At 44.2% G+C, this 13472-nt stretch overlaps 1 protein-coding gene across 5 annotated transcripts in view; it reads left to right on the top strand.

The window, feature by feature from the left end:
- LOC141763142 (nck-associated protein 5-like) overlaps positions 1-13472 on the top strand; it is a 134341-nt gene that overhangs the window by 66595 nt on the left and 54274 nt on the right. For 4 of the 5 annotated variants that reach the window (XM_074627513.1, XM_074627508.1, XM_074627509.1 and 1 more), the window contains 2 exons: positions 2364-2427; positions 11981-12114. In XM_074627513.1, coding sequence (XP_074483614.1) covers positions 2364-2427; positions 11981-12114 — 198 coding nt within the window. Of the gene's footprint in view, positions 1-932; positions 1084-2363; positions 2428-11980; positions 12115-13472 lie in introns of those variants that run through there. The other variant, XM_074627512.1, reaches the window with a different exon arrangement.

Raw genomic sequence — 13472 nt, 5'->3', positions numbered from 1 at the left:
TATACATCTTTGCCGTTGCCACAGCCACCAGACTCCATTGAAAAAAACAGTAATTTTACCTCGCAGTACTCGGGGTTTGCTGATCTACCGCTGCCTCGAGCGGTTAGTTTGTAGACCAGCAACTCCCATCATGTTCTGTGAGGTACAATTAATGTGTGCATGCTCATCGTCATCTACTGTAGGTAATACTCTGATTATGTATAAGTACCTCATACAACCCCACTTCAAAACACCCAAACCATCCCTTTAATTATGATGTCTCCACTTTTTTTTTCCAACAACAAACATCTAATACAGAATATAGCAGATTACAGATGACTTTACATAATTCCACGTCAGCGCCAATTGGATGCAAATGTCATCCTGCGCTAAGATACTGTTTTGACTACCGCTTGTGCCAGTTACTATAATTATGTTTAACACAGAATGTCAAATTGCTCTATATTTGGCGATGATTTTCTCCGGGCGCTTTTGGCTCATGCTCCGCTGCTCCTGGAACATGCCTGTGCATATAAGTGGCCTGAAACTTAACCCCTTACAGGGCCGACGCTCAGCCATAACACAGACTGGAGGAATGCCAGGCTGGTCCTGTTAAACAAAACAATATCTGCAGTGAGAAGTCCCAGAGACATTTTCTTTCCTCCAGGTAGTGTAATGGTTTGAAACATCCAGTATGTTGTAATGGGAAGAGACACATTGTGTAACTGGAACATGATTAGTCAGTCAGGTGTGGAGCATGCCGTCATACACTTTCACACCGTAGTTATGAGTGGTCACACATAAACAACACCTACTGAATGCATGTTCCCACACCCACATTTATGAATGCACATAAACCAAAAATGCACACCCAAACACACACCCCTTGTCTCGCAGCCTCACTTGACTTCCTCACAGATTTGTCACCGGTTGTTTCACAATCGGCGTGCCAGCCTCGGCTTTGCCTAATTCAGTCCGGTCCCATTAGACAACGGCGGTGGGAATAGCTGCCACCGGCTCGTAGCTCAGCCAGACGGTCGATTCATCCGTCAACCATACATCCACAGCTGCCTCTTAATCACCTAGGGGGGGGTTTCCCGACAGGTAAGCCGCTCAGAAACAATGATGTCTTGTCAAAGGCGACGAGAAGATGTTAGTCATGAGTTATTTTAGGGTGTTGGGGGAGGTCGGCGAGGGGATTTGGGTGTCTGCACCACGGAAGAAATGTGAAAAATGTGCAGGTGATTGTGATTACTTGTGGCTGTCTGCTGTATACACTCCTTTATTAGGTCCCGTGGTCCCATATCAAGTGGCTTTGTGTGATGTATTGTGAGCACAGAAAGTCTGGAACAATACGTTGATGAAAACTTTCCTCTCATACACAATAGATGTCCTGATTTTATTCTGGAGCCTGCTTTAACCCTTCATTTTCATAATTTTTACGTGCTTAACGCGTTATTTTCTTGTTTTTTGGAATCAATCTGTGAGCTACACCTGAGTCCTTTGGGACAACAAAGCATGTCTTATGTTAGTTTAAATATTTGCTAATGAATGCATAAATTAGCTTAATTAGTGACTTGATTGGCATACCTAATGCTATGTATGTAAGGGTGATAATTGGCAGACACCATGTGCCTCAATGTTGACATTTAGAGCACCATATTTACATGAATGCTAATGCAGGATTTGACATTAGAATGATTTTTTTGGTCTTGAACCAGCAGATTGTGAAGATCCAAACATGTGTTACACTGCCAGAGGAGGTGTTTTTTCCTCCTCAACATTTTTTTTCTGTACTTCCAAACACTTGCAGAAACGACAAGATTTCAACAAACGGCTGTCAGATTCAGGCTGGGTAGTCCTGGAGCAGCGCTTCAGTTGTTGTGATACCTCAGGAGAGGCCATGAAAGAAACTAGGTTCTTTATTATCCGTGCTAGTGTGCCAAGATTTACCCCATTAAAGTCTGGAATGCCCTCACGTGGGGAACGGATTGGACGCGCACAGTCAATTTCTTTGTTTTCGCCTGGTTCACGTGTGTGTGTTTGTGAGTGTGTGTGTGTTATGAGTGTGTAAGGTCTGGCGCGAGGATGCCCTGCTTTTTTGTTTCCTCTGAGCTATTTTTGTCTGGACAGAACTGCAAGCTCTCTGTTTTGCGTGGTGAGCGGACGACCCCGTCTCCTCGCTGTGTGTTTGTGTGTTTGCTGGCAGGCCTGTGAGGTTTCTCCAGTTAGGCAGACAAAGATGAAGCTTCAAAAAGAAGGGGAAAACTGAATTGGTGCTTCTATAATGCAAAAAATATTGTCGTCAATCTCAGGGCTGCCTGTGTCAGCCGCTAAACAACAGTCACACGTTGACTCACTCTTTATTCTCTCTCTTCCTTTAGGGAAAAGCTGGCCGTGGCTCGCCTGCAGAGGGAAGTCGCACGGAGCAAGAGCGAAGGAACAATGGTAAAGTACAGTGCAACTGCTCGATCACTATAATCTGCGCAAAGCCAAAAAAGCCACAGTGTGCTCACTTCACACACCCACACACACACACACTGTCAAGCTGTGCCAAGCCGCCAGAGTCAGCGTTTAGTGTCTCAACACTTGAAGAAGACAATTCTGGAGAAATGAAAGCAGAAGTTTGGAAAAGGGCAGGCACTTTGAAAAAATACTTAGGAGGTGATTGGATGAACCATCTGTCAGTCAAACTCAGCCAGTCGGACTTGGGAGGAGAGCGGAAACATTTTTTTCCATTGAGAAAAGCCTTCAGTGTCGTTCTTTGCTCTTCTTTCAATGAAGAAATGCATTACTTAAAGCCTTGAATCACGAGAATTCAACTGCCATGCACGGTTACTAAACAATACCAACTGTACAACAATGTGTCAAAATCAAATCCAGTCTCAAATGATCAAAACGAATGCTTAGAAGTAGGAAATATCTGATAAAAAAACAAGTAAAAGAGACAAAGAATCCAATCTGTATTTGTCAGTTTTCTATAATCCGTGCTATGGAGAAATATTTGTACTTGTCCTGTGTTAGCAGCAGGTTGGATGAACTCCAGCCATTCTGCAGGAACAGGTACTCTGATGCCTGGTCAGGTTGTGTAACATTATAAAGCTCCAGCTAAGACTTAATCTGTCAACACTGCATTGTGTTCGGCTTTACTGCAAATTGCTGATGTTGTGCTTTCACTTCTTTTTCCAAGAGATCTTATGTAAGCAGGGGAAAGAGTTCAGGTGGAGATATATATGTACATAAGTGCATATCTTTTGTGTCTGAACGTGTGCACACTGTACGGTATATGTGTCAGGGAGGTCAGAAAGTGAACCACGTGATGAGCTCAGCTGATTGCAGCCTCCGAGCAGAGGCTTTAACCACAGGCCCAGCTGTTTGACTGCACCCCAGTGACGCCTCTCGTTCTCTTTATGGCAGCAGGCCTAAAGCAACAGCACACAAAGGCTGATACACTGCGAGATTCTCGCACAGTTTTGTGCGATTTTTCTATTGATCCCTGAAGGAGGAGCGCTTGCTTTTTCTTCTGGCGTCTCCCCACGGTCCAGGAGGTCAGGTATCGGGGTCAGATCTAGAACGGCGCCCCTGGAGCTGGACTCAAGGGCGTGAACTTATTTTAAACACAGAGATATGTTATGGGTTGATGGAGAAGTGAATGTACCATGTGAACGGTTCTTCTTGTGGAAAATTGACATTAGTTTTGCATCAGTTCATAAATGTAAGCACTGAATATAACAGCGTCTAAATCAGAGTAAAAGGAGTTACCTGCAGACAGAGATGACCATCTCCCTGTCCCTTTGGCCTCTTTGTGACCCTTTCAATACTGCCATCCTAGTTATGAATGTGTACGTGGAACCTGTATCAATTTCCACGGATACTAGTATAGATGCTGGAATGCGTGCATCCTCCGATGACTCCTACATATCACTGCGTGACCATCAGAGTCATGAGAGCAGCTATAGCGTCACTGCATGATGGATTGTAGGAATAAAGAAGGCTAAACTGATCAGTTAAGGACACTTTCACACCTGTATGGTTCACTTAGTCCAGACCAAAGAACAAATGATTGAACAGAAACCCAAAACATCCATTTTTTAACCTCTTTTCACCTTTAACTTATAGCATTTAACAAAGACCACGCCGTTAGTACGGTACATTGGGATGTAGGAAAGATTGGGTAAGGGTCGTGTAAAAAGGGGGCGGTTAACGGAGGATGAACGGGAGCCGAAGGTTGGTCGTAAGGGTCGAGTTCGGTGTGATGATTGGGTGAGGGTCGTGTTCGGTTGGATAAAGGGGGGACGAGGAGAGGGACGAAAAGGGGACGGTTACCAGAGGATGAACGGGAGCTAAAGATTGGTCGTAAAGGTTGTATACTGTCGGATGATTCGGGTCGGGGAGAGGGATGAAAAGGGGTCGGTTATCGGAGGAGGAACTTGAGCCAAAGGTTTGAGTTTGGTGGGATCATTTGGGGTCGTAGAGAGGGATGAAAAGGGGTCGATCACGTGGTTGTGGTGTGGCCGGAGACTACGCCTCAATGAGCTTTGTGCTTCATCATTTCTCCGGGTACAAGTCCAGGACTTGGACTGAGCTGCTGTGCCGCTCTGCTGAGAGAGGACAAGACAAGAGAAGAGGGTTTGACATGCCTATGCAGGTGATTGAGTTAATGAGGCACAGGTGGAGGAATTAGTGAGGTGGAAAAGCATGGTCTTGTTCCTGAACCTTATAATAACCTGCGTTTCCATAGTTTCACTTTTCCCTTCTCTTTGGTACCTCTGTGTGTACATACTATAATTCAGCTCCTCAGTGTGTCAGCACCTCCTCCTGTAACACTAACCTTGCATCCTCCGACATAAACACAGCCCGAGAATTATATATATCACTCGGCACGCTGCGAGACTCCTTGAAGGGCCCGGCTCTCAGACTCACGCGAGTAGTGGATGACATGCTAATTATTACTTGTGTGAATCGCTGTCTGCGCATGCACTGGGCTGAGAAAGAGAGAGAGGGATGAGTTATCTGTGCCAGACAGGAGGAGGGTGAGGGGTGGGGGGTGGATGGATGGAGGAGGAAGAAAGGGAGGAGGGGGATATCACTAAGCTCCATTTGAAATTGGGATTATCCCCGTTGGAGTCCCCTTGCACTCTCTCTCTCTGGCATTCCTGGGAGGCTTCGGAGCTCGGGCACGGATCTTCAATGGAAATGAAAAAGAGACTGCTGCATCAAGGAGATAATTGTCAAAGTGCTGGCGGTGTGCAGTGGGAACTGCTCACCAGCCACAGCCTGCTGTGCCCCTCACCCCGACGCCCACTTCTATGCCCACTCCCCAACCCCCCATCCTCGCCTGCCAAGGGGCTAACCTAGAGAGACAGATTAAAACAGCCACAGACTTTTGAAGTGGCTCTACCCCTCCTCTGTATCTGATGCCTCTCTGTTCCCTGCCTTGGTCTGTCCTCTCTCTACATCCATTAGTGTCTTCTGTGTAACGCGATCAGAGACACAGAAATCGTCGGTGCCACCCATTGCAGTCCTGCGCCGGTTCCTTCCGCGGGGGACGTGTTACGCGGCACCATTACCAGCGCTTTGTGCTGGAAAAGAATGCATCTTTACGATTGCGCAAGGAGCTATAAGCCTCAAGGTCTTGCTCGCACAGCTCCACAGCCCTGAGTGTAAATGAAACAGCATTAACAACGCAGTTTACTGAGGAGCTTGTGTTTTTAATTGGGTCTCCTGTTGTGAAACACGACGGCTACTGGCAGTGCAAAAGTACAACACTCTTTTGTTATGGATCATTTGGGAGAATCGCATGAATAATTTGCTGGGCAATCAGCGTTTAGGCTCAGGGTATGAATCCGCGGAGTATTTCACGGCCACACAAGATGCATTCGGAGCGATACGGTCTAACAGCCACCAGATCTGTCTTCAAACTTTTTATTAGGGCTCGGACATGGTGCTTTTGGCGTGCGATGTTTAAAACTCTTACAAGAAAAACAGTGGATTTCCCGTCAGGTGTTTGATAGAGCACAGGTCATGGTTTATTCTATGAGGGCCTTTTCCAACAAGCCTTCCCTGTGTGTGTGAAGTGAAACCGCTCATTCACGGCATCGACGCTGCTGTAGGTTTTCTCTGGAATTCCTCACACCCAAGCCCAGAGGCGTGGTGCAGGGCAGGGCCGCTCTCCGTCTGCCGCTCGCTTTTGATGCCACTCTGAAGTGCAATCTTAGTCCGTCAGGAGCAGGATGCCGGGTTTCCTGTCGGGGAGAAAACAGAAGTGGGCTCGTAAAGGCAGCAGTGCCTGGCTGCACCGCTGAGGGGGCTGGGCGCTCCATTTAAAAAGGCTTTTTAAACTGTTAGGTAAGATTATGACCGCTGGAAACGGCTGTCTAAACAACAGCTCGCTTTGAGAGACTTTATTTTTCTTTGGGTTTTGCGGACGCTCTCTGATATCTGAGCTTAAACAGATACGAGTCTCACACACAGGGACTTAGATTGGTTCATGGCTGAGTGAAGCATACAGTATATGAACGATAAAGGGGAAATGTTTTTCGCTTGAACTTAATTGTGTAACTCGCTTATTTAAAAATCTGATTTCTCCAGAGTGTTTCAAGATAAGAGCGGAGCTGCTGAATTCGTGAATATAAAGTGAGAGCACAGTATGGTGAAATAGGCCCTCGAGGCAAGATAGGAATCAGCTAAAAACAGATTTCTCAATGTGCTGCAGTCTGCAAGATTCATGTGACATAGTTTGAAACGCTGCATGAAGGGAAATATACACATTTAAAGGAACAATGTGTAACATTTAGGGGGATTTATTAGCAGAAATTGATATACAAATGGTCATTTTGTGGGTGAAGTATTCCTTTTTAGTAAACAACTAAGAACTAGCGTCTTCTACACGGCATCTTTTCCCCAACTGGGTTGAATCTTTACAAGAAATCGTCTGGATTGCGAAGACAACAGCTGTTCTTCCTGAGCCAGAGCTTTCCTAGTTGGACGAGCAGAGGAGCCACACAGAGACAGCAACTGATTGGCATTGTTAATTTGGTATACTGTATTAGTTCGGGCGTCCGCCTGGTTTAATTAGTTTGTGGTAATTAGACCGTATCATGCTTTATTTGACATTGATTTATGAATGTTTAAACTACCGTAAAAAGCACCTTTTGTAGTGTGCTTCCAGCAGATAAAGAAAGGTTTCAAGGGGCTTAAAAGACTTCATGGAGAACGCGGAGGGACCTTCATAGAGTGTTTCTGACAGCTGTTTGGAGGGTGTGTGACAGCGTGGAGGTCTGGGGACCATGAGGGGGACTCAGGTGCTGTCTCTGCAGATTGGCCTTATCAGCCACGGACAGCGGCGACGGCCGAGATGGGGTCCCCCCACTCCCACCCCTCCAGCGCTCGGCACATTCACCTCGTGACGAGCGCTGACAGCCGGGCCCAAATCGCATCTCCACACCGTCCCTTTTCACTCACTCTCCAGAGTGTGTTTGTGTGTGACTGAATGACTCGGACCGGTGCGTGGGTTGGGTGGGTGCGGGTCGGGGGTGGGACGAGCTCCCTTGGCAATGATAAATGGGCCTCTCGATGATTTAGCATATTCCTGGGGTGTGTGTATTATTTGGTATAGTGCCTGCGGCTGTCTCGGAGAGAAGTGCTACACTCTAATGTAGTGGCTCTCCATGATAATTGAATTGATGGAGCCCTGGGGGACGCAGATTTTTAGTGAATAAAACACTGTTTTATTCCTATAACAAGTCGCCTCAGTAAACACATGTTCCAGTAGACATATTTAATATTATATCATGGAAATACTTTGAATGACATTTCATTTAAACACACTTTTGTTATTGTGTCTTTGTGACCTGGCATCACATATGTGTGCCATGTGGCCAAATCCTCCTCATGTTACACTTTCATTTGAATTGCTGACGAGCACACTGACACACACACACACACACACACATGCACACACACAAAGTGACATGTTTTATTTATGAATGAAGAACCTGCGCGGTGTATTGTGTCCCTGATGTTTGCTTTAGCAGCGAGCCAGAGATCCGCTCCCGGCCCTTTGATTAGGCAAAGAGCTCCAACTGAAGAGGAGGGGGGGTTTTCTGTGTAATGAAGAGATTATTGAGCCCCCTGAACTGTACCCCCAAACCCTGCATGAACACATATACATACAGTTGCAGCTGCAACGTACAGAACTAGAGCCACAGCGACGCACACATGCACTTAACCTGCAGCTTTTCTTTTATGGGAGGCAGCACAACAAGCAGAGGCAGAGGTCTCTAATTAATTTAGCGTCCTCTGTGCATCTTGGAGGGTACCAGGGGGGTTCCAGTCTTCGGATGAATACCATTACCATCTAATGCTGCCCAATTACAGAGTTCATTCTGGGCTCCACTGCAGCTAATATGATTTCAGACATATGTCGATACAGAGGAGGAAGGACATAAGTTTGGTTTCTCTTTTATCCCTGTTTTTTATTTATTGAAATCGATAGCATCCATTTAATCTCTTTACATGATGGTGATAAATCCGGTCATATCCAGATCAACCAGGAAATGAAAGAAGCCTGAGCACAGAGGTCATATTTAATCCTGAAACACACAATCTGGGCTTGTCTCAGATATATGGCTCCGGTATAAAAATCCTACCCGGGCCATTTTATAGATTACTCTGCCTATTCCATTTGATATTGCTTTTTTTTTCTTTGCTTTTTTTTTGCTTCCACTGTATTGTTTGTTAGAGCTGGCTTTGTTAGAGTTTTATTCCAAGGAAATGTTGCCCTCCACAGGACAAACAGGGTACTGCATGTCATCCAGACAGTGAAGTGAAGTGAGGGGGATTATCTCCTCAATCGCTGGATTAACTAAAGTAAATGTTCTCACAGAAAGTTGCATGTGTTCACCACATCTTATCTGTGTTAAGATATCTTCCCAGGGCGTGTTGCCTTTTTTATTATTTAGGAATATGCTTTCAATTAGCACACTGAAGTTTGTGCAGACAATAAACATTTCAACCGAGAAGAACTGTAATGTATTGCTCAGGGGTTTCTGGCCACATAAAGATATGGTAATGTTTGATTTAATGGCCTCAGGCCTTGTTAAATCGCTGAAATTATATATTGAACAAAAGCAATAGAGGGCTTTTTTTTTTACTACAACGTGCACCATAAATCCTGCGTTGTTATTGAGGTTGCTGGCAAGGCTCTGTCAGCAGACACATAGTGGTCGGTGGTTTATGCCGGGGGGCGTTATAGTTAGGCCATGTGGGCAACAAAAAAATCCGGGCTAAAGCTACCGTGCTTTTGTGATAATCCAGGCCAAGTTGCTGAACAATACTGTACACATTAGGTGCAGTAAAGAAAAGCCCTTTGTTGCTCTTGTAATTAGCAGCTTTTTATGTTTGTATCGTTAAAATCCATCCTTAAGGGAAAAAAAGGGTTGCCATGTAAGTAAATATTAGTAATCGTGCAAACTGCAGGGATGACCTTCTTTACATCATCTCTTTCCGTGAAGAGAGAAGGTGAAGAAGAGCCAGAAAGTCATTGGTCTGGGTCCAGATATATAGGTCCAGCTCTTGGCAGGGGGATGAACTACTTTATGCCTCTGTGCGGCTGGATTTACAGCGGCCATTACTCCTGACAGGGAGCTCCTCCCTGTTGTGTAAAGAGCCGCTTCGCATAGTAGCCGTGGATTTATAGCCACGGCGAGGACCAGAACTGGTTTTAATGGGGGACTCGGGTTTAATATTCTCCATTCGCCCAGTTACAATCTGCTTTTGTGACAGAATTCATGCCAAGGAACAAACTGTAATGATTGCATTCAAGGCAGCACGGTCACAGTTTCTAAAATACTCTGTGATTTACAGACTTTCCAGTTGTTTGGATGCTTTTCTTTGCAGTTTAATTTCACGGTGCAGCTTTTAAATCATGTTAGCAAAAAGATCATCACAAGGATGTTTTGTCTCACGCCACTAGATGTCCTCATAATGCTTGTGTGTGAAACAGCATCTCTGTGGCCTCGCACTGAATAATGACACCATTATCGGTGCTTAACGCGGAGAGGAAGACATAAAGATGAGCTCTAGAGTCAGAGACATATATTCATTTTGTGTTGCCTACTGAAAAGGCATCACAGACCTTTTCTTTTTCTTCTTCTCTGTCACTGATCTCACCTTTCAGATGATGATTTATAATCTTTTACTAAGGACTGACAGGATAATCCTCTCCTAAATTTACAGCCAGAGAATGACAGTGTAATGAAAAATGTCTGCTCTTTGTTAAGCCAAATAAATAGTGCAACTCACATTCAAATCTCTTACTCAGCAATAACTGCATCTTAGTTTGCAACTTTTTCCATTTTTACTCTTTCGCCTCGAAGCAATTTCCAGCAATTTTACAGTCTTGTATTTCCAGCTGATAAACCTGACAAGATAGTGACAGCAGGCTGATCACTTATCAACCTTCAGCCAAGAAAACGGAGCCAATTGCATTGTCATAAATTGTCAGTCTGTTGTGTAGAGACCCTGAGACGAACACAATGTCAACTAAAATCCTCAGCCTCGCTGCTCAAAGCTCCTCCGCAACTTTTTCCCTCAGTCGCAATGCCAAATTCTTCCCTCTCCTGAAGGAGGGAGCGTGCCAGCACAGGGCCACGCTCTTTTGAAGTCGGGGTTTGAAGCGAGGACGTTTCTCTCTTTGGGGAGCAGGTGGCCGTCAGACGGAGAAGAATCCAATTAAAAAAAGTGAGAAAAAGAGAGCTTTCATTTTGGGATTGTCTCTGGTGAAAAAGGGCAGATAAAAATGGTGATCTGTGGAGACCTTGCACACCAAAAAAAGAAGATCCTCATGAGGAGGATGACGGGGTTAACTTGCACCAGAGAGAGCGGCCATGAGCAGGAGAAAGGAGTGAAAGGCGAGATGGTGTAAATTATTGAGCTTTAATTTAGTCACAAAGGAACCTCTCCACTTCTACTACCTGCCTCTCACTTACTAGTTCTAGCTTCTGAATTCATAATCCTTCAAAGGTTAAGTCAAGTGAGGTCATATGTACTCTTAAAAAATACTTTTTTTGCAAAGTTACCAAGCAACAACATTGTAAAACTAAAGAAAGCATGCAAGAACAGAGCACAGTTTGTGTGTGTGGGGAAGATGTCATCTTACGCCACCTTTACCAAAAAGAAGTTTATTCAAGCGTGCTATTATTATACTTCTTTTAATCTTAAAATAAGAGAGTATACACTCAGTTTACTTTTTATATACTTAACAAAAGTATACATACGTATACTTGGCTCATACTGACAAGTATACAGAACAGTTTAACTTGTCTTATACTGACAAGTATACAGAAAAGACTAAGTATACTTGGCTTATAGGCCTACTATCGTTGCATACTGTTAGCCCTGAAGGAACTCGCGAGTGCGCATGACGTTGGATTTTCCTGGAACAACAGGCCCGGATTCTGCACATTAAAAGCAGTCTAGGTCTCATTTTTTAGGTTAGGTTAAAACCTGTTCATACATTGGCAATAAAAACACGTTTATACGTGTAAAAACATACATACTGTTCCTTTAATGTTGCACTGAAATGAAATGAGAAGAGCACAGAGAAAGATTGAGGTTTGTTTGTTTGACATTTAGTGTGAACTTTCTGTCATAGCAACAGTTCATTAAAGCAACAACAAACTGTGGAAGTAATGCCGTCTTAAATGTCATCATGCTCTTATTCTCTTATTCTATTTCATCCCTAACGTATGAGAGAAAAACAGGATGACCTGTGTTGGATTTTAGACAAAAGAAGGATGTTTGTTTTGATGATCGTGATGTTGAGACATTGTGTTTTCACTTGCCCTTTTCCCAAGGAGCGTCACAGCAGCAAACATCTTAGGGATTGTCGGGGCTTTACACTCAAGGACCAGAAATATGTTGACTTTGTGGATGATCTTTTGAGCCTTTAGGCCACACACCACACTCACTGACAGGTACTTATTTTTGCGTCCCGCAGCGAGAAAAGCTGATCCACGAGCTAGAGGAAGAGCGACGCCTGCGACTGGAGGGCGAGAAGCGTCTCCGGGAAGTGACGGAGGAGTCCGAGCTGGGACGGGCGCAGATGGTTTCAATGCAGCAGCAATTCTCCAGGTAAGAGAGACTGACCCTACGCAGACTTTATACGACATCAGTTGCTCATTCAGACATTGGAGTTAAAAGTCCGGTGCGTCTCATATAGACGCTAAAGGGTGCCTCGGTGCGTCGGTATCAGACGCCGAGGGGCCTCTGAGCAAGCAGCAGTATTTGACGAGTTGGAACGTGTTTTCTGTGAACCTGTGTAGGTATATTTACTAAAGTACTTACTTATACAACTGTTAAACAAAGGTATTACAAGCTAGAAGCTAGATACACACTACGTCATCTCTCTCGCCCTACGTTTCCTGTCATCTCTCTACTTTTATATTGCAAATAAAGGCATAAAAAATGCCCAAAAATACTAAATATATAGCTCTAATAAACACTTAGAACCGACAAATCAAAAACAAAAGTTTCCGGGACTCAACTTCTATCTCTTTTCAATAACAGTCATTGACTTCTGGCAGTAGTTTCCTGCAATCAGCACTTTGTCTTTATACCATTAAGAATCAATATGGCGCTCTCGCCCTTCTTCATTTCTTTGTTCTGGCCATTTCGTCTGAGTACTTGAGTGATATTTCTCTCAGTCACTTGACCTTGTCGTCAGCAAACGGTGGGTTGATGCATTGCTTTTGCTTTGAATGGGAGAACAATGCTCTTGTCATAACTCCAGTAACCTCTAATTCATGAGCTGCTCCTCCATCTCGCAGCCGCCGAGGTGTGACGGAGAGGGACGGCAAATCGGGAGTCGGAGCCGACTTGATGCCTTAATTAGGCGATAGGCATTCAGTGCTTTACTCACGCAAAAGTCCAGAGGATTTCACATTAACTGCTTATCTTCTCATTAAGTTGGTGGAGAAAATCCTGTACATTTTAATGGTCCCAGTGCTATAGCGCAGACGAGGGCAGAGCCACCACCAGGGGAGGAATGAAATATTTAAGAGTCGTTCCAAAGATTTATCACATATTTAAAATATCCCACTGATGCCTCTGAATTTAACTTCTCGCTTATATTCAGCTTCCTAACATCCTCTTTATTAAAGCAACTCCTCACAGTCCAGATACAACAGCTTTTTACAGTTCACAGCAGGAGTTGAAGGTCCTTTAGTCACAGTTTGTTCGGGTATTTCATCCAATTTCTGTTTGTTTGGTGTGTCAGTAGCAGTTTATACAGGATCTGACCTTTGAAATGATGGTTTACAGGTAATTTCCAGTTGGTATATCATGACTTCCTGTTCAGTCGGAGGTATATTATGGAGGACGGAACCTGCCAAAATGAAAAATAAAAGAATAAATAAATAAATGACTCAATAAATTAATAAATACGTTTTTAAATGCAGCAAAATTAATATAAAAAAATATTTTAGCTATTA

The sequence above is a fragment of the Sebastes fasciatus genome, chromosome 24, assembly GCF_043250625.1.
Source record: "Sebastes fasciatus isolate fSebFas1 chromosome 24, fSebFas1.pri, whole genome shotgun sequence".
NCBI lineage: Eukaryota > Metazoa > Chordata > Actinopteri > Perciformes > Sebastidae > Sebastes > Sebastes fasciatus.
The sequence above is the reverse complement of the archived record's forward strand: the minus strand, read 5'-3'. Positions and strand labels throughout refer to the sequence as shown.